The 22,552-nt window shown below is 38.0% G+C and overlaps 1 protein-coding gene across 6 annotated transcripts in view; it reads right to left on the reverse strand.

Moving 5' to 3' along the window:
• Positions 1-18,599: 18,599 nt before the first annotated feature.
• PMS1 (PMS1 homolog 1, mismatch repair system component) overlaps positions 18,600-22,552 on the reverse strand; it is a 44,006-nt gene continuing 40,053 nt past the window's right edge. For 5 of the 6 annotated variants that reach the window (XM_050976760.1, XM_030240827.2, XM_050976762.1 and 2 more), the window contains 2 exons: positions 20,794-20,954; positions 18,600-19,025 (listed from right to left, as the gene is read on the reverse strand). In XM_050976760.1, coding sequence (XP_050832717.1) covers positions 18,834-19,025; positions 20,794-20,954 — 353 coding nt within the window. In that variant the 3' untranslated portion in view covers positions 18,600-18,833. The remainder of the gene's footprint in view (positions 19,026-20,793; positions 20,955-22,552) is intronic. The other variant, XM_050976763.1, reaches the window with a different exon arrangement.

The raw sequence follows: 22,552 nt of genomic DNA on the forward strand, positions 1-22,552 counted from the left end.
GGCAGACAAAATGTAATACAAAATATAATTAAAGGTTCATCATCTGAAAGGCAGGAAGAGTTCACTCCCCCATTGCCATCGCAGACAAAACAGGACTTGAGGAAATGAGCTGAAGTTATCACCTGTCAAATCAGAGTAGGACACTGCAGCACCCCCACTACCAAGACCATGCAAACCCAATCTTCTGTGATTCAAAAAACCTGTAATATGCATTCTTTTAACATTTCCTTGAAGGTCTTTGAAGCCACCAAACATACACAAGCAAACTTCTCTTAGCTGCCCCTTTCCAACAGAAACCTCAACCCTGAGGTTGTCTGCTGCTCCTGATCTTGCTCCTCAGTAACTTACACAAGCATCATTCCAAGCACAGGCATGAAGGCAAAGGATAGTTTTACTTCTCCAACACTCACTGATCCCTCTTCTCATTTTTTTACCACAATTGCTCTAGAAATTTGAGTCAGGCTTGAGCTGTTTTGACAGTTACACAACTTGGGAATTGAAATCAAAAGTACAAACCAAACATGGTGACAAAATTTAGTTATTTTAGAGTCATGGTATGATGTAAGGAACTATTAGGGAAAATTTAAAACTGATGGAGTTCCTTTGCTAAGCTTTGTCCAAAATATTGACATCATTGCTAAAAGAAACAAAGAAAAAAAAAAAAAAAAAGACAGGAGGTTATTTGAGGAGCAAATTGGACCATAACAAAAATGTAAGAATTTCACCCCAAGATTTTGATCAATTCCAATCAGCATTTACCAACTATGATCAATCTATTTTCCCCTTAACATTTCAGAATATCTCCTGTTCTTATGGGAAGTGCTAAGAAAAAAATCTAAATTATTTATAGAGGAAATTGGTCTTGAAAATGTTTTGTTTATGCTGATCTGTATAAACTGCACATTTGCTAGATGCCTGCAATTAGATTTTCTTGGCATGAATATTCCTTTGGGTGTGACCGTACCTTGTTTGCCTTCCCTATTGCTTTAAAAGGGTAGTAGAGCTTTAAGTGCACTTCAGGAGGTTTGGCTAATTGGTTGTGGGGTTTTTTTATCAAGACAGACTTTTTTAGACTTCAGAGTTTTTAAACTGGGGTGATGGGGCAGTGTGGGTAGACAATTGTTGCAAATATACACAAATTTACTTTGAATGTATGTACATGTTTCAGCATAAATGAAATTTATTCCCCAGAGACTTTCATCTATGGGATTCAAAGGCATTCTACATTGAGCTCCAGACAAAACAGTGCAATTTGAAGACTGAAAAGAGCAGACTACAAATCCTTTCTACAGTTCTGCATCAACAGGTAAAAATTTCATGCATAAATCTGATTCTAAACAGCAGCACCGAAAAAACTCCAAGGAACTGCTGAAGGGAAGCAGCATGGACTGTCTGAGCCTCAGAGGAACAGGACTTTAACACGTTATTTGATAGCTAGTCTTAATATAGTTAGAAGAGTCTCAAACAGATGAAGGCTGACTTGATCAAGACAGGATTGGTAAAACTTACTACTTTTATGGAGTAGGCAAAAGACAGGAAGGGTATGGAAAAGTTCTAGGAAAAAAAATAAACTCATTTTTCTCTGCATTGAAACACAAAAATCTTTCCACACAGCAAGCACAAAATTTAGCACAGTTCAGAAGAGAACAGGGGCTTTGAGGGGGGCGGGGAGGGGGGAAGATCAATCACGTGGTTACATCGAAAGCCTAAAACTATCTTTGACAGAAACTTGAGAACATACCTAAATCTTATCACAACATAGGATATGAAATATTTTCCACAAGATCCTTTCCATAACATCTCTTCCACTTGAGGCAATACCCATATAGAAGACTCTACTGATTTAAAATTCCCAGTAGTGGGTGGGTGGTTTCTCAGTCCAGTGACACAACAGACACGTGAGAGTCCTCGAAGGCTGCCAGACTCTGATGGAGCTGTGGCTTTCCAGAGAGCTGCCATTGGGAGCATCTGGAAAGGACAAGAACAGCAGGGACTCTGTCCTGTACCTATACTGAGCAGAGGGTGAGGAAACCACCAAACCAGGCTGAATGGAAGAGGAAGCTGTTCAGTGAACATCTCCTTTAGATGCTCTTTTATCTCTGTCCTATCTCCTATAGGACAGAGATAAAAGAGTTTGCAGTGCTAAAAAAGGATTTGGTGCTAGTAAGGCAAGAACAGGACTATCAAGGAGATGATCAGACCTGAGACCAAGGCAGCCCATAATATTCTTTGTAGCGAATGAGCTTTTTGAACAAGTCACTTAGCCAGCTCATCATCTTCATAGACAGTCAAAAGGAAAAACACCCATCCAACCCCTAAACCTCACAGCACTCAACAGTGGGAAAAAAACAGGAATACAGCAGGAGACAATCCTGCATCTCCACCTTAGCAATTCTGTGTAGGTGATCTTCTTAGCCCAGCAGCTCTGCCAAGGCAATCAGGGAAGATGGTACAACCTAACACAGTTACTTTTGCTCCTGGCCACACAGGAGCCACATGGCTGTAGCTTACACCCCTTCCCAGGCCATATGCTTTAACTGAGGTCCCAGCTTGACTCCAGGATGGCCAAGAGGGGGAAAACCTCCCCAGTCTGTGTCCTGCTGGGCACTGGGCAGCACAAGAGCCAGAAGAGCCACAGGGGAGAGAGGGAGGTTGCTGCTCCCACTTCTGCCAGTGAAGGTTTTGGCCCGTGGCCACTGCTTGCCCTCAGTAGAAAGTTAAAACTCCAGAGTGGGAAGAAACAGGAAGGTTTTGCATCAGGCTGTTATTTGCCATGCCAGCAACAGCCAAAACAGATTAGTCAGTGTCCAAATTCACGAGCAGTCCTTCAGAGCCAGCTTCCCAGTTGTTCACCATTTATCTACTCCTCATCTCCTCCTAAGAGAGTGTTAACTGTTTCAAACCTTAAGTAAGTCAACCTCAGATTATTCATCTCAATTTCAGTTCAAGTGAGTATTACTGGCATGGCTGGTTTCCCTAAGAGCACAACAAAATTTTTGTGTAAAAATCCACCTGTCTCCACAACCAAGTAAATGAAATACTTGTAAAGAAATGGAATTTAGAGCAGCCATTAAAGATAACATCCCATAATGATGATGAATTTTTTGAGAAGCTACAGATACTGCTACAGTTTCACTCTAATGAACTGCAATAATAATCTATTATTCTGGGTAGACTACATAATGTCTTAAGTATGAGGAAGTTGGGGCTCTGAGAAAATTCACTTTAATGCTTTTTCTGAAATTTCTCAAGTATGTTTCCTGCAATGGCTAGGACACCAGTACTGAAAACTACTTAAAAAACCCAACAAAACAAAACAATCCCAAATGCCTTAATGCAAATTCACTTTTTTTTAACATATTTTGGAATATTTAATTATCAGACTGTGTCTTTAATTAAATACAGCCACAGAAGGAAATCTGAGTTTGGAGTACTAAAGATACAGGTTGAGAAAGAAGAAAATGGTATCAATGAAGAAAAAAACCAAAAAGAGAGAAGAAATAGGTAAGAGACTGGGTGAAATAGGAACAACCCCATTTCTTTCAACCTTAGATATGAAAGCTTTTACTGAGTGCTATAAAACTGAATTTAGAGTGTAACAAAAAGGAATTTCTAATTAAAGCTAATTAGGCCAGAGAATGCTATGGGGAACGAAGCTGTAGATGGAGAGTTTACAAAGAACAGGCAGACAGCTGTGGGTAACAAAACAAAGAGCAAAAGTTATGGATGAGTAGGAGAAAAAAAGAGTACATTCCTCCTCTACAGAGGGACAGGATGCAAGAAGCAGTAACAGCCAACAGAAAGCAAACTAGAGAATTTACTGGAGAAAAACAAAGTGTGATAGCTTTGAGGGGCAAAGCGCAAACAGCAGAGACTATTCACTGAACAAATATCAGGATTAAAAAGAATTCAAAATACAGACTAATTTACTAAATTGGTTTTTGATATTATGAAAAATTAAGTTTGATACTTAAATTAATGGAAAGCAGTTGCACGTCATACAAGGAAAAAAGTACAAAACATACAAGAGCTAGAAAGATCACAGATGCATAAAATTATGGTTTATGTACCTCTACAATATCTTGCTGTGAGTCACCTTCCATCTAAAATAAAGCCTTTGCCACCTTATTCTAACAGATTACCTAAAAACATGATTTAATAAATTAAATGTTCCTCAGGCATTAAAATGCATGGATTTCTTTTTCTGCATGAAAATTTCCAGCAATTTGTGTCTTGTCTTGGCAACAGAACCTAGTACAAAACATAAAAAGATTTGCCAAAAGCTGACTTGCCAAAGCTCTTATAAATAAAATAACAAACACTTGAGGATGCTTAGAAGATGGGAAGACATGTGAGTGTAGATGTGAAGAGTGAGTACAGAGCTCTTGTGCCTGTCAGGAGACAATCAGTTTGAAAAAAGCTATTTATACTTATTTACACAAACTAACTAAAAATAAAAAAAATCCTTCTGAAATATATTTACAAACTAAATGAATTTTTTAAGTGTGTTGGTAATAGCAACTAGAAAGTAAAGAGAAATATTTCAGATCACAGCTGTATTTTATGCAAATATTTACTATCACACACTGCAATTAGAAAAGCACATTGGTTACAGTAATAAAACTACACAAATGCTTATTTGCATTCTAAATGGCAATCTGTTTTTAAATAAGAATGTGTCTGAATAGAGTACAGGCAAGAGAACTAATTTTTTTATTCTAAGTTAAAACCCATTAAAGCCACACTGAGTGGGATTACATAGGTATAGCTCATAGGAACATCTGGCTGCGGAGTTAGTGCAGGCTCCTTTCTAAGAAACAAACAGAAGAGCACACTGAGCTAAATCTAGGGTCAAATATTTAAATTTATTTCATATTTTTTCACAGATCAGAGAGAAAGATATAGTGATTGTGATAGTTTGAAAGTCTAAAGTTTAAAATGTCCTTCCAAGGTCTTCCATTGTGTTTTAGTGAAAAACTACTCTATCTGTATTGTATTAGACATGTATTTTAAATGTTTTTATGTAAAGAAGAATTTTTTCACTTTCTTTACTGGCAGTCTTTACTTTTTTAAGCTTCCTCAGCAGCACCAGAAAATGTCTGGTGCAGGGTCAGTGCAGATCTCCAAGCACCCTGACTCAGAAGGCAACGAAAAGAATCCCCTCAGGAGCTCAGAAAGTGCATCATATTCATCTGTGTATGCTCATACATGGATTGCTCCTATCTGGGACTAGAAGTACATTTCTTCTGCTACCAGAAAAGTCACCTGCAAAACCTTCTCCTTGCCCTGCACCATGGTGAGTAGCTCACCTTCAGGCATGTCCCTTAATTGGTGAGAACATTACAGCCCAGATCAACGCTGCTCTTTTGTTTCTATCTGCCAATGTTCTAGGAGACAAATATCTGATAGAAACAACCTTTTAGGCTGTTAGACCAAACTAAGTGACCTCTTGAAAGAAGAGTTTAGCACACTCAGGTGAGCATCTGTACAAAGGTTCCCCATGTAGTACAGTTCAGCTTAGTATGAGACTCCAAGAGTGGAGAGAAACCAGTGTTAAACTGGTTTAACAGAACAGAAAGATGCCCCCAGCCACACTTTACCCTATTTGCATTGCACATATCTGACATGCAAATACCATATTTAGAGAAAACTGTATCTGAAGTCTCCATATATTAGGCACATAGAGATATTCCCCACTATCTTGTTAAACACTGAGTGCTAACTACATGTTTTTCATTATAAGCAGCACTTAAATTTACACAAGTCTACTTACAATTAAGATGCAATACCTTAATGAAAATTATAGTGTCTTTATAATAAAAATATTTTCTAGTATAAAAAGGGATGGAAAAAGAGTAACTGTTAGCACATGAGTTTTTGGTTGCTGCTCTTAAGGTTACAAGAGAATCCCTAAGCAGGAGGAATGTTTTATCTACATATACATATATATGCACTTTAATTTGTGCTTCAATTGAAGCAAAAATCACATTAGCCCTTTTATATAGCTCATATTCTTCCAATTTTGTAATGAACCCTTTAGAAAAGCTTCCTATACTGTTAGTTTGATCTTTTACCTTTTTTTATCTAAAAAAACTATGGGAAATAGTTCAACCAGGAATGAGAACAGGAATGAAGGAATGAAGTTGTTGATGCTTTCTCATTCCAGATCTGTTGCACACAGTTCACACTCATTCAGGGCTCAGATTAACCCAGTTCATTTTAAACAGCAGATAATTTAAAAAAAAAAAAAACAGGCATAATAAATTACATTTCATCCAAAAGGCTCTTAAAATGCTTTATAGACTCTACACACAGATCACTCCATCAGTCACAGAAAGCAAGTACCTCTGGGATGAAATGCAACAACTGTTCCACGGGGCACGGCAGAGGAGAGGAAGTGAGGAATACCAGCACATCGAATTGCAATTGCAGGGGGAATTTAGGTAGGAAGAATGTAATTACCCCATTTGGAGCCTGGCCAGACCACGGGGGTTAACATCTTATAAAGAGCCCTCTGAGAATTTTAACAACCCCTAGTGCTCAGGACCTTTAATTTATATTAGCCCTCAGGAGCAAGGCTAACTGCTCTGCTCAACCGGGTTTGTGCGCTGCAGGAAATGGGGAAAATCAGCTCCTAGCTGTTCTCTGCTTCCACCCAACCACTAAGCAGATTAATACTACTTAGGCTGCAACTTTTCATGAAAATGCAGCAGAAGGCAACAGGAACAAAAAGTGCACAGAATCAGAGCTGTTCTTAATTGATCTTTTAAAAGCCATAGAGGAAAAAAAAGGTTTCCTACTCCAAAACATCCTAACTGCTCGTACACAAAGCACTCGAGATCATCTCAGATGGTATAGCAATAAACAAACATTACAAAGATATACAGGTCAGGAATACAACATCAGAAACACCTACTCCCTCTCCAAGATCAGCCTCTGAGAAAGAGCATGAAACTAAAGCACGTGTACAGATCTATCTTAAATGAAACTAACAGCTGTCACCAATTATTCTAATATATCTGATATATGTACATTTTCATTTTAAGAGAAAGAAAAGTAAAGGCAACAATGAAAATAGGAAAGATGAGTAGGCAAAAGAAATGTAAACATGCAATTCATCTTACTTTTTCTCTACTGTCACCTTAAAGCAATTAAAAAAAAAACAAAGTAGACTTGTTTCCAAGCTTCTTTCCTCTAAAATAAAATATCAAGTGAGGCTGTAATGGAGCACGACTTTTCACTCCCATTGAACCAAAAGCATTTGGAGCAAATTCTAAGAGACTGCCAAATATTCTTTGAAATAGTTTACATTATGCATCCATACCCCATAGAAGTGTCTTATTTTTCAACTAGGTTACACACAATTCAGAGTAATTTAACTTTTTTATTGTAGTCTAAAGTAACGTAGTACAGATTTTTTTACTTCATTGTTTTTAAACTTCTGAATGTCCTCAGGGTTTTATTTCCTTTGCCTTTAGGTGATTTATTTTGTTCACTTCAGACATGGCTAATAAAACTATCATGGTATTCTACATTATTTTATCTTAAAACCCCTTATTTGTTTTATCTTATAACGAGAAACTGAAAGAAGAAACAAGAGGCTTCTCCAAATCAAGTAAAGCAGAGCCCTTTGGCTTGTAAGTATTCCTTGGGCACAGCAGAGATGCTGTATATCACATGGACAACACTACTGCTGCAGGAGCTTTGTGATTTATGCTAATTAGCAAAGCCACCTTGACGAACAGAAAACAAAGGGCAGAACAGTTCAGTGCTGATGCAGATTTCCAACATTAGGTTTAAGTTTCACAGGAAATACCGAAGACCAGTGGTTACAGGAATCTCACAGTGCTGGTTCATATCTGGGAGTCCTCGCTGGAGGAATGTCAGTCAGAGGCACAAATCATGAGTGATTTGTATCACGCAGTCTTATCCCAGACTCACCAGCTCTGTGGGCTCTGGGGAAGAGCGGACAGCCCCTGCTTTTTTAAGAGGATTCACAGACCAGGACTTTTAACTACAGACAAATCTTTGAAAAAGCACATCCTTCAGTCTTTTATGTAAGCCCATCCTGCAAGACTGCTCCATATCCCTGCAGCTATAAGGGAGAATGTGTCTTGCTACAGGTGTTTATGTTCAAACAGCTCTCAGTACTGGATTGGGGTGCTCCTCTTCTCTTCCCTAAACAGCTCTGGTGTATATCTCAAGGGTTGTTTAGGAGGCTAACATTTTTCATTGAGTCTCAAAGATTACATGATCTTTTTTGAGTCCCTAAGAACTAGATTTTGAAAAGCATTTAGGCACATGAAACTTTTCACACGTGCTCATCCCTGACTTCTGAGCATTTAGATAAACTCCAGTGCTGGTTGAGAATCTGTCTCCCCTTCTTATGTTCAAAGATGACCAAACTCAGAAGAGCAAGCTTTGGAAGTCCATAAAAGGCAGAAATCTGTAACTCAAGAACTCAGAATGTGTTACTGAGTACAGATCTGCTCTGAGGTCTGAGTTCATTCCATGGACATAGAAACTGATACGAATAGGTAGGTTACTTTTACAGATGATATGTGTAACTTTGACTATGTAAAGAATTGGTCTGAGTTAAAAATTAATTCCTTTTCCATATCTACAATGTAGTGCCCAGCTTGTTGGCAAATAAGAGCAAAAAGCAGTGACTTAAGACACTGATTTATCCCTTTCCATTGATCACACCATGCAAATTATCATGTACATAAATTAATCTCACGTTTTCAGTTTTTACTTAAGCATCACAAGCTATGGAGCAATTTTTGTCCTCATGATTACCAGAAATGCTGTCCTCCTCTTTAGCTAAGGAGGAGACCTGGAAGCATATACATTGCATTCAAGCTATTTGTGCCTCACTTTGAACGTAGTAAACACTACACAAGCAAAGAAAGTGCTACACAGGTGACAAGAAAATGCAGAACACCCTATGCAGACAACTCCAGGCTGGATTTAGGAATTGTTCCAATTAGGTTCCTGCAAAGCAAACAGCTACTAAATGTTTCTTTGAACATGAAATGGATCATTAAAATAAGACTAATTGAAAAATGCATCAAAACTCACTCTGGCTCAAGAGGCTTAAACTGTAGAAATATCTATGCCATCAAAACACAAGTAAAATCTTTTCCATGCAACAACAATAAAAAAGGAGCACTTGTGTGATTTGCAGGGTCAGCACTGCTAATTTATAGCAAGGCCATGGTGAACTGAGTACCCTTATTGTATTTCTCAAAATACATACTATCCTACAGATGCAGCACACTGTGTCACAGATGCCCAATAATTAAACAAGAGGGACAATTTCACGTAGTTGTTTGCTATGACCTATTGAAAAACTAACAAAACCCAGCAGTTCTTAGGCTTAAGACAAGGTGCAGAAAAACAAGGACTGTATTTTGCCCCACTGGTTAAGGGGAACAAAAGTGGCCATGTATCTTAACACCTGGGAAAAGTCAGGGCACGCACAGCTGGCCGCGAGCTGGTCACACATTCCTGAGGTTACAATTACAGCTAGTGTTCTCAAACCAGCCTCACTGACAAGCAGTTGCAGATGGCCAAAACGCTTATGTATGGAAAGAGCTTTACTCAGCAAAATCTTAGAAAAATAATGTATCAACAGGAGCACTTGTATCTGTATATGGAGCACTTTCCCAGTGATGTTTTCTCCAGTTAGCCCACAGGTCATGTCATAGAAAGCTCCACAAAACAGGAAAAATTTTGTGTTGTACATCATATAGATCATTTGGTACCAGCATGTAATCTCCCCTATGTAGTTAAAATGGGGAAATTCCGTCAGTGTGTTTAGCTACCAGATTTGCCAAGAGCCAGCCACACTGCCAGTCCTCTTCCCAATACTCCAGTATGGTGAGGGGACAAAGGGGTATCATAAGGATCACTAGTGTACACAACTTCACACTCCTAACACTTGGGTGAACAGCTAGCAACACTGTAAAGAATGAAAACATGGGGGAAAAAAAAGTACTGTTTTCTCTTTCTTCAGCACTGACATTTAAAAAATACACCTACATGAAGCCTTCTCTGAGGCTTACTGAAATCAGAATTCAAACATGATAAAAACTGAAAAATTACCTGCTTAGATATGAGAAGAGAAAATGAAGGTTTTTGTTGCTTGCAAAACCATCCTTACAAGACACTTCTTTAAGGATGGGGTGATAATATGATTGGGTGCAAAGTTTTGTGATGCTGAAAGCACACAATATAAAATAAAGCACTCAATATAAAATAAACTACAGCAGTTATTACTGTGTTAAAATACAGGAGGAAAAAGATATTTAAGTTAGATATCTAAGATGCTTTTAATTAGTAGTCTTCAAGCTCCTGGAGTGTCTAGCAAAATTTATACAAGAATTGGTATAATAAAAATCATTAGACTTTACGCGAAACACAGCCAGAACCAGCAATCAGGACAGCAACAACAACTGAAATCTGAACTAGGGCATTGATGATTATTTGCACCACTAAGTAAAAACCTCTTTCATAAGAAAAGAAGTGCTATCTTTTCCAGAACAGAATATGCAAAAATTGCATCAAGGTATAACATTTTAATTGCAAAATTTTTTCAATAAAAAATGCAGTAGAAGAACAAATACACTAGAGTACTGCTTGTGCCTGCTGTTCCCAGAGCAAGAGCCCTGTTACTGTGATTAGTACAGGGCACGACATGAACATCCTTCTGCACATGATCAGCAAGACTAAAAGGTCACTATGGTTTTAATTTACTATTTGCTATAAAACTCATCTCTTAAACTGAGTTTGCATATGTTTCTCAGTTATCACGCATACCTTGAAGTCAACAAATCAGATTACAAATCACTCAGAGTAAACTTGCATTAATATTCTGTCCCAAACTAGCTGAGAGTAGAGGAGACCTCTCCAAAGCTTCTGGCTGTCCATTTTATTGGGCCTTACTCTGTACTCTCTGAGACAGGGATATGTCCCTCTCTGAAGGTTAGGGAATTTTGCCAGAGCAAAGAGTACAGGACCTGACCTCTTGAACAGCAGTAGCTACATAGTTCTCTTAAACTATTAACATTTGCACACAACAAAACCTCATCATTAAAAAGATTTAAAATAAAGTAATAAGTCTGAAACTCAGTTTTGTAGGCTCCTATTTGTGAAAATCCCTCAGTCTCATAAAATTGAATTTGTTGAGAGGTAAATTTGAGCATGAATATTCCCTTCTGCATATTGAGCTTTTCAAAGATTATTTTATTCAGCTTGTAACTACCAGCACAAATGCTGATTCTAAATATATCTGCTGAACTCTAAATGACTTCTGTTTATAGAAATAGGACATAACAAGCTATTAAATCTTCCTTACAACAAACTGCAATGCCAAAATACTCGCTCCAGATTTCTGAGCTAGAGTTAAAAGACTTAGACTGGTAACCAGAAGAAAACTGGCAAGAGAGTTATTGCACTGTATTTTGTCATTCAAACCTTTCTTTAAAAGGACTCGATTTTTATTAGTTCTGCATCCACACAGCCTTAAAAAAAATAAAATAAAAAAAACCTTGTGGTGCCTGAAACCCTCATTACTGATATGATTAAGGAATTTGACATAACCTTTGTTGCTACAGTGCACCTAAATAAACTCACAAGAAGCAGGACACAACAATAATGGAAAGATGCATAACTTCTGATGACTTGGATTAGAGTAAGAAATTATACTGAGAACTCCACAAGAAGTTTGCAATCAGGCAAGAATGAAGTGCACACACCGATTAAACATTAGGTCCATGCTCATCCTAGTAAAAATACAAATGTAAATCTGAATTGCAGCATTTGGAGTTTTTACCCTTGTAAACTCTGCATCCCTCTCATGGCTGACTGAGCTGTTTCTTCAGTTTCCATAACCTACACATGGCTGGTGCACTATTAAGCATTTTCAGATTCCACAGTGAAGCTCACTAAGAGTATATAACACTATTATTGCAAAAGGTCAGTATCCATTTTATTGCTGTTATAGTTGATGCATAATCACAGTTGCTCATTTGCAAAAATAGATCAAAATCGAAATTTCAAAGCCACACTTTCTCAAGGAGCTGGCAGCATTTTCAGTTGCTCAAAGGTCATTGTAAATAAAGCATAGAAGATGTGGCTCTCCTAAATGGCAATGGGATCTGGGACAACCACTTTTGGAAAAGGGCATTTTGAAGATCAATGTGAAGCCTCAGGGAAAGATTCTGTAACTCTCTTGTGGAAGAAGTAACTGAGTGAACTCCTCTGATGAGGGAACCATTTCCTACAGTTCCCCTTGTCTTAGTAAATATTAAATGGTTCCTGTTCTAAATTATACACACCTAAGGTATCAGGGAGCATCAGGAATGTTAACTGACTAAATATTTCTACTCTGTCTGCTTAAGGGAAGAATAGAACGCCAACAAAACATTCCTTTGAAATGATCTATTAACTACTAGTCTGTTTTGGCAAAGTCTAACAAGAATCATACCTAGATTTGCTCCTCACAAGCTGGAATTATTAGCCCTTCAAAGACTAATTTATATGAAAAACTCAAATTATTTCAAAAAGAATTTGCCTTTCCATTCTATTGAAGTGAGATGACAGGAGTCTTAAATTTGCTTCATGGACATGAGAGGGTTTCTCCCTTCTCTCCCATTTGTTTTTTAATTGAGAAAATCAACTCTCTTACCTTTCATCTCTAATTTATCTAATATAAGCAGAGTCAAGTTAATAAGAACTAAGGAATACATTAATTAATTATTTTGTATAATTTTAGATATTTCTACCTAAGCATCTTGAAATCCTCCATAAACTGTCTGACATTAGAATTAACACAATCTTAGTTCTACCAATGCATTTTTATTACTGCAATGACCTGATGAGCAAACACTCACACGTAAATGCTTTATAAAGCATTCCTCTGTCAAAATGCTGGCCCCTTGTGAATATAGTAATTTATCAGGCATTTTTAGTGCTGAAGCAAAAAATATCAGTGATCTAAAATATGTAAAAAATGCAATGATTCAATTAATGCTGAGTTACTCCATGCATGAATGAACAATTTGAGCTGGGCTTGAATACAGTATTTTTAATAATGCAGCTGCCATATTCGTTGGTGTGTGCATTTCCTGAAAACTAATCTGCCAAACAAGTCCCAGAGCATGAATGTGCTGTGCTTCCGTCCTTCGAGGGTCACTCGGTAACGCTCCCCCACGCGCGCCAGGTCGCTGCAACGCTGCAGAACACTCACACACACTGCAGTCCCAACATTAAGACATGCATTTCCAGTTGAAGAAGTCCTACTGGTACCTCTGGGCACCTAGTGGACACTACAGGTTTTTAGGAAACTTCCAGTCAGTTTAGGCATTAATTTGTAATTATTTTGGAACACTTGTTTTGTTTTTGTTTTCTAAGTACATGATATTGTGTCTGCAGTTTTCAGATATTTCTTTCCAAGAGACTGTCAGATTCATAGCTTCTCTTTAAAACCGAGGCAGCACAACACATTTGAAAATAAATGAACTAAAACTATTTTCACATGACCCCAAAAAAACCCCACCCTCTCCTGTGCCACCTAACCGGTACTATTCCAACAGCAGTGCTTAACCTGAGCACACTCTGCAAAAGCTTCACCTATAATCAACTTCATATGGAGTTCATATAAAATATCTGCTAGACTGGGCCCTTAAGAGCAATTCCCCCACCCCTTATAAATATAGCATGTTTTATTTCAGGTGAAACTTCCAATACAGAAATAACCTTTGAGCAAAACCAAAATCAGGGTTACTTTGAGTAGCTCAGACCAATGAAATCATCAATAAAATTACTGATGTGAAAAAACATTTAGGCCGGGTTGATGAAAAACTACAATAGCTTTGGATAAACATTTACAACTTCAGATAAAAAGTGATTAAAAAAGTAAGTAAATATTCTTTAACTGCAGATGACAGCAGCAGTACAGTTAATATTTAATCATGACATTATGAGAATATTCAGTAGTGGAAGACAGGATTAACATATTGCTTTAAAACATTCCATTACTTTCTGCATCTGTTTACTGATAATAAAAGAAACAGCTGTTCTAAATGTAACATTAACAGGTGTAAACCATTCATTTGAGATTTAAAAACAATAATTCTCCTCTGTTTCCTCCTTAGCTATTCTGAAACGACGAACACCCCTCCTATTAGTTTACACAATTAACTCGTAATTGTTTAACCTCTCTGCATGTCCCCAAAACGTATACATGTGGAGTTAGCTTCCTTCTCCTTTTGGGCAAAAGGCTCTGTTCTCCTGCACTGCACATCCTGAACTAATGCACCAGATGTGTCCCATAAAATGGTTGGTCACACTGTTCAGCAGCTTTCCTTTAGCAACTGTTCTATATCAAATTTACTGTAAAAAAGCATCGTAATTATGAAGTAACACTGTATCAAATTCATACACTGAATATCTCACTATGCTTGGTTAAACTATGAATGATAATTGAGCTTGAAATTGTATATTTACTTTAAATAAGTCCTCCAAATCATCTGCAACAATGTGTGCTTAATTCGAAGCCATTAACAAAAGATTTAACATTTCCCCATTTATACTCTCCATAATTTCAGATATGATACTCCATACTTACAGAGAGAGGGAGAGAGGGGAAAAAAATAAAAGTTCTGGTAGCCTTCCATTTGCAAAATTAAATGGATGTACCTGAAGTTTCTTATAATTGCTAACCCATCCTTTAAATGCTGGGTACAAATGAAACAAAATTCTCAATAACCTCCAATATTCTATTGCAACCAAAAAATAAATTCAGAATTATAAGTTTGTTTAGCAAAAGAAACCAAACCTCAATACAAACCCAAAACCTGACCTGCTTTATGGAAGATAAAACAAACTCTGAAAATCAAATATTACAACCCTTTGTTTGCTGAAGTTAGCTTTCATTAAAGTAAAACCAGTAAGCTCGCAGGAGAAAACAAAAGAATGAAATCCTTGAGACTAGGGAATGTTTGCATTCCTAGTCTCAAGGATTTAGTGCTGTATTCCCAAGCACTAAATAAAGTGCTTGGGAATATTGCTCCTATTGATAGATATTTTAAATATTCCATATCAGAATATGGAAATAGAGCAGAATCCATTCTAACAAATCCCAAACTCCATCATCTAGATTTTACTGTTGCCAATGATTGCTAGGTGCTCCTGAAATAACTTCAGTGTTCCTCTGGTTTTGCTATAGTTCTCTGAACTATCCTACTCATGATAAAGGGAAAAAACCAAACAAGAAATAGTCCAAACTCCTTCCCACACACAGAACTGGTTAACTGGAACAGAAACTTCATTAATAAGATTGTTACTACATCCAGAAAAGACACATATAAAAGGTGCTACCTCAATTTCATATTCATACCCATATTTACATGCAAGGAAAAATAATTGTTTTTTCAATGAGATTTTCCTCAATTTATAAAGTCAAATTTATATTCAGTTGTTTCCCATTAAAGGAACGTGCAACTTCTCAAAATTTGGGTGAAGAGGATACCTGAGCTGCAAACACACTACCAGAACCAAACCTGCCTCAACCAATGATACAAACGATCCTCTGAAAAATGCAAAGCTACGTATGACCAAAAGGCTTTGCAAGCTTTCCTATGAGTCTGGAAAGCTCCTGACCCTCCCCTAGGGAACACTGCCACCTGTCCTAGGCAGATTTTAGGAAAGCGAGCATGCACACCACGAGGAGCAAGGTAAGCAATAACCTTTCACTTGCGGGGGACGCGAAGGAAGGATGGAATGATGCTCATCCACGGTCAGCCCCAGACCTTAGTTTTAAGACCAAATTGTACAAAACCGAAATGCCAGCAGAGGGCAGCGCAAATACGACAAGTCCCTGGAATGCCCCGGCCCAGCCACTCGTGGGGGACAAGGAGGTGGCTGCCACTCGCTGGCCGCTGGGACACGCACCCACCCCGCTCCGCAGCTCTTCCTCCCTGGGAAGAGGTCAAGGATGGCAATATGCAACTCCACCCAACGTCGCACATTTCAGGTTTTCTTCTTCCTTTTACACAAACTGCCCGCGGAGCTGGGGACGGACTGACTGCAGGGAATGGGAGCCTTTGTGTGCTTCTCGCGGGGGTCACCGTGTAGCACCCCGTGCGGATGCAATGGCAGAAGTCACTCTCCAGAACTCCTACCTCAGGCACACCATTTAACTTCTTCCAACTTGGAAACCTAGAACTGGGGTATTTCTACTGTTTAAACAAAGAACATAAAATAGATGCATCACTAGAGTCATCAGTGAGAACATCTCTAGGAACAGAAAGTAACATTTCTCTTTGTTCATACTGGATAAAGCAAGGAGAGATCTCCACCCTGTCCTATCTAAAGCCATCTCCCACCAGCAGAACAACTCCCAATTTCAGCTTGCAGTCCCAACCACGAGTACTGTGGAGGGAAGACACCCAGACTTACAGCTCCAAAGCCATGCTCCAGCAGTCACTACTGGCACCCAGCCACACAACATCCCCAAGAGACAGAAAACAAACTCTGTGCACACGTTCATAAGGAAGAACTCCAGACAGAGCAGCTCGCGCAGGGGTAAGTTCAGCAAACACACCAAGGAAAGGAGGGAAGCCCCATCTCACAATTGCCTAACCTGCTGCACCTGCACTTAAAATCCTGATGCTAATTTGCTTCCATAGCAACTAAACCCACCCTGGCACCTGTGAATACCATTTGCCAATCTTGTTTTGTTCTCAGTCTAGGGCCTGAATACCAATTAAGACTTGTCCTCTTGAAGTAGACTCATATGTTATGAAAGATACTAGCACTGGCTTCAGTATAATTAGGATATAGCTATCTTACCTTTTGGAAAAGAAGCAGCAATTATTTAACTCATTAAATACTGTATATTATACTCCAAACTGATTAAAAGTAGTGCACACATTAATTTAATTTCCAACAACCTTAGGAGATAAACTTCTATTCTGCAGCTTGCTTCTGGCTTTTCTCACTGTAATGGCACCTCTCTAAACTCTCACAATTTGTATTCCAACAAGAATAAAAATAAACAAACTATAACCTTCTATATCCCATGCAAGGCTGGGATCCTGTTTCCCCATCAGAGCCAAGGGTCACGTCTCCTTTCTCTATCTCCATCCACCTTCTCACTTCCATTCTAAAAATTCACATCTTCTGCACTGAGTGACATTTAGAGCCAAGTGTCTAGTTTTCAAGTGACATTCTCATTTTGTACCTTGCTACCATTAAGCTTGGAAAGACATCCTGCTTATGCCCTCTGATCATCCTTGCTCTTTATGAAAAGGACAAACTTACTTTAATGGCATAAAGAAATAATCATAAAGGTCCTCTGCAGTGAGCAGGGACATCCTCACTAGATCGAGTTGCTTAAAGCCCCATCCCACCTGACCTTGAGTATTTCCACAGATGGGGGGGGGGGGCATCTGCTGTGTGTCTGGGTAACCTGTTCTAGTGCCTTACCACCCTCATTGTAAAAAAATTCTTTCTTATGTGTAATCTAGATTGATCTTCTTTTGGTTTAAAACAATGACCCCTTGCTCTGTTGCAATAGGCTCTGTGAAAAAGACAATCCTTGCCTTTCAGGTTAGAATTTACATGTTGTGATATGTGCCTGTGATGTGATTTCTTAAATTAGCACACCAGTTCAGCATCAGTGATTTACACATTCAAACACTAAGTTTGCTTGTATGGTCCAACATTCCTGTCCACAAACTAACTTGCACTTGGGCCTTTCAGCAACCTTCAACCATTTACCCAGTAGCTACAGAAACACTACACAGCTAGGTCCTACCACCACATTTTCATAGTGCCAAGGTTTGCAAACAACAGCAGGGCATAAACAGAAATTTTCAGGTGAGCTTGAAACTTTTAAAACATACTCTTCCAGCGATGAGGCATCTGCTGTGCACAGAAGGCCTAGGGGGTAGGTTTACAGAAGTAGGCCACTACCTGAAATAGAGGAGTAAACATTGTGTTCTGGTAGGAAGAGAATGAACCAGTTTACCAAAATCAGTAGCTCTCCATATAGCAGACTATGCCCTAGTTATGCCACATTCTCCCTGAGGGAGGACAGTTTATGTTTCCCACCCCCAAACAATTTGTGTATAGCACTGCACCAATAAACATCCTTGGGCACCTGACTGCAGTGCTAACCTGTGTTCCCGTGACTCACATCCATTCTGCTTTCGTGGAACTGGCAGCTTGTGTTGATCTGAAGTTTTTCAACTTTTGTACTGTACTTTTGAGAACCATATTTCTGTAAGTGTAGAATTTTTGGAGACTAGACACTAGGACTGTCAATACTCATTTACATGAGCTAAGACTTTCCAAATGGAAATAAAACACCATAATAACTGCACATGGCATAACTAACTATAACAACTGCATATGGCAATGCCATATTCAAATACTTACAGCTATCTGGCATTCCTTTGAATATTAACAGCTGATGTCCTTAGTATAATAAACTTTGCCATGCTCTGTTGAAAGCAACTTCTAACCACTTCACATCTAAAAAATTCTGACATACTGGTATTTCTTAAACCTGCAGCAATAAGAGAAGGAGGAAACCAGTTGAGAACATTTCTTTAATAAATTTTTTTAAAAAATAGTGGTGAGTTGTTTTTCTATAGTATTTTTTCTGCTTTCAAATAGAATTTTTATTTAAATAAAGTCTTTAGGAGGTGAACGTGTAACAATGAAAAGTCATTAAACAAAACCTTTGCACAAAACATACTGAAATTACAGAGTAGTGATCAAAATTAAGCAAGAGAAGTATGACCCCAAACAAAATGTTCCATTTACTGAACAATTTCCATGGAGTTGTGCTTGTCAACTTCTGGAATATCTGTTAAGTGATGAAAAAAAGGACGACCATGAACGCAGCCTTTATTTTCCTTTCCAAGCTGTTGCTTCATCCTGTAAATTGTGTTTTGCACATCTTCTTTTGACAAATGTAAGGGCAGCTGCCGAGCTAAACGTACTGCTTCTCCCTGTGGAAAGGAAAAACAAAACCAAAACCCCAATAGTTTTAAAGTACCACTTTTTAGCACACCAGCCTGTGACTACCAGAAAGCAGGAATTAAAAACTCACTGTTTAAAGGTCATCCTTTTCTTCTGCTAAATATTCCAAATCTCAGAAATCTAAATATAACTTTAAAAATTTCTTACTGGTCAGTTCATGACATTTCTACAATGGAGGCATGCACAGTCACCCCCCTGGTTATGTTTGCATTCTTTTAGACTACTTTTGCAAGATGCTTTGTGTTTCTGATTTCCTGTTGTCATCAGCATGAGCTGTACATGTTTACCAATTCACAAGACACATTTCACACCACAAACTTTAGAAGTATCATAAATTAATTCAAGCAGTCAGTAAGTACAATCTGAAAAATACTACAGCAAAACTTCATAGAGTAATTTGTATTTACTATGGTCTATTGCATCCGCTTAACACCAGAAAGCAGAAGTGACTGCTAAAGCACCCACCCTAAAAGAACTAAGGAACTTCAAAAAGAAGTTTTGTTTCCTCCTCCAAGATGGGCTTTCGGGCCATTGCCTTCTTTTCTGTACTTAAGTCATGTTACCTGGACAGAAATGTATGTGGCACACAACCTCCCTTCATACTGTACAAACCTGAGCACCATTCATAATGAATAATCTAAATAATCTCACTTTCTTTGTCTGAGATTTCTCCCACTTCTCCAAGTGGGAAAAAGATCACTGCGGACTGTTTTAACCCTGGAAGGCTGCGGCTTCAACCATTACCCTATGCTTTCTTCTCCATCTATCCACTGACAGCAAAAGCTGCAGACATGCTGCCTGCTCAGCCATGAAATGAATGATTAAAGTAGCGATTCTAAACATGACAGTGAATGGCATTTCCAGCGTTTAACCTCCCAGAATGGTCAGAAAATTCAGCGCTTATTTCTGAACAGCAGCTTTTATAGTTGTCTGGGATTTTTTACAAACCATTCCTGTCTCAACACTGAACTTACCCCACTTTTAAGCTTCTTTCCTGAGTGCATGAGAGTGGTTCAGTAGTACATAACAGAATCACTTGCTGCAAAGGCAGCTTACTACCTCTAAAAGATAGGGAAAGATTTGTGTAATAATGCTTAAAAGATAAAACACATACCCTGAGTAAGAATGTGCCTAGGTCCCAGTTTGAAGTAATCCAATTCAAGAAGGCATGTTATAAATGCCCAAGTAAGAAGAGACTTTACATATATTTTGGTAACCTTTTTGAAGAGAATTGGAATTGCAGAGCATTAGTGGAACAGCTAGACAGGAAGTGATTACTACTGCTTTTGGTTACTCCAGCTTTAACTAGTTCCACATCTATTAGTTGTCTCTGAAACTTCATGCCATTATTGTCTCTGGATGAACAATTTATTTTATTTGCACAGAAAATATTAACATGAGTCACTGCCATTCTGTGGCAGTTTTGTATCCTAACATGGAGAAATGCCTTTCCAGTCTGAAAAGTGCCTTACAGAGGAAACACTTTGTGAAAATCACCTTTTGGCATGTGTTATATCACACTGGGTAACTGCTTTTGGGTATATCTGATGGAAATATTTTGGTAAGGAATACACAACTCAGAGAGGATATGATACTCTTTTTCAAGAGTAACTTCTGTTTAGAACACAATGAAATAATGAAATTAATTAAAATCAAAGCTGAAGAAAGATTTTCAAGCTGTTTCAGGAATTATTCCAAGTTTAGCTGGCTAATACTAAAAGAAAGCTTCTGTCTCACCTCCAAGTAATTTATCACTTTGAGAGGCCTACATTCATATACTTCCTTTGCATTTCTGTTAACTACTGCATTCAGAATTTCTTTCAAATCAGAAATTCCATAATATGGCAGACAATTTGCCATCCCTTCTATTTCCAGATGACTTTCTGTAGCCGAAACACCTGAAAATACAAAAACAAAACAGTAATTCATGCACTGCTTTGATTTCTATTCTATAGCAATTCACAGAAAATTAAACTGATGCAAAGTAATTTAGTACTTTAGTCCAATACAATTAGGAAACTTTTTTGTTCCTCCCTTGGAATGAAAAGCATTTATTTGCACAATGTTTCATTATGATGATGTGTGTTTATTCACATCACAAATGTCTCAGCTTACATTAATCCAAATCCTAGTTGGCACCATTTAATGCTTAAAACATTTGCAGCATTCCTAGTATTGAGCACAGCTTTAATTAAAGCTTCTGTGACTTTAATTAAACATACATAAAATTAAAACTGAAGCTAGCAATAAAACACCATTTAGTTTGAAAAAAATTAAAACAGTGTTGGCACTATTTCCTATGTAAGTGGTTTAAACATCTGTAGAGTTCAAATGTTATCATAACAAATTTGGATTCTACTGAAATAAAAAGCAGTTTTTTCTCCTACCACATCTGAGGAAAAACTCAAATCCATAAAACTAGAGATTCTGTGACTGACTTTGTATTATCATTCATACAGCATCACTGCTGGAGCATGTAACACTCTGAGTAGGAATGATGAATAAGAAATTAAACAGCCTTTCTAAAAGACTATCTATTCAAGCATTGAGGTCTACATGATTTCCCTCCTTATTAACCTTTCAGGAAAGAAAAGTGATTGAAGTTGTTCTGGTATAGCAACTTTTTTTCCACTGCCAGTTAGAAGCAGGTTCTCTGGTGGCTCACATATTCTCATTTGGACTATCCTCTCATTCATCTTGTGTGCATCTGAGAAACCTCAACCCAACCTGCACAGCTACCTTTGCTTTTCCTCCCCTACAAGCCCAACAAGTACAAAATTTGACACAGACACAGAAAAACTGAATTACTAAGGAAAATAAATCCATTCTCGTGTCATGGCTCCAGGTAGGATAAATTACCTTCAGCTCAAGTCATAAATGTTTTTTTGCAAAGTCAAAAGAGCTGGAGACAAACAGATTGCTCTCAGGTGGATTAAACTAACAAACTCTCACAAGGCATAATTCCTGTTCCTAATCCAAACAAGAACATGATGTCTTTCAGAAGTGAGAGAAAATATATATATCTACATCATTAGTCAGCAAGACGTACTTTCATGAGCTGGTAGAATGAAGCTCAGTTATCCATGTCCAGGCATTATCTGTCAGTCATTAAATAAGATGAACAGGATAATTGTGCAGGTGGAAACTTTTCCCAAAAAAGGACAAATAATGCTCTTGGGCCTCTTTAAGCTTCATGGCATGAGATACTTTGATCAGTGGGAATCTCATATAGGGAACAGCCCCTCATCCTCCCTCCTCCCAAAAATCACATAGCCTTCCTCCAACTATGTAATAAACACTGCTTTACATCTGAAACTTTATTTCATTTTTCACCCAGCATTGTCTTCCTTCTCTTTTTCAAGCTGCTTTTCCTGAATCACAGTCAGCAAGCAGAGACATATTTTAATATAATACTGTAAACCTGTGTTCAGATTCAGCTTAAAGCAAAATGTTAAATTATACGAAAGTTTGCCAAATATAAAGGTGAGAAAAGATG

This window comes from Serinus canaria, chromosome 7, assembly GCF_022539315.1.
Source record: "Serinus canaria isolate serCan28SL12 chromosome 7, serCan2020, whole genome shotgun sequence".
NCBI classification, from domain to species: Eukaryota; Metazoa; Chordata; class Aves; order Passeriformes; family Fringillidae; genus Serinus; species Serinus canaria.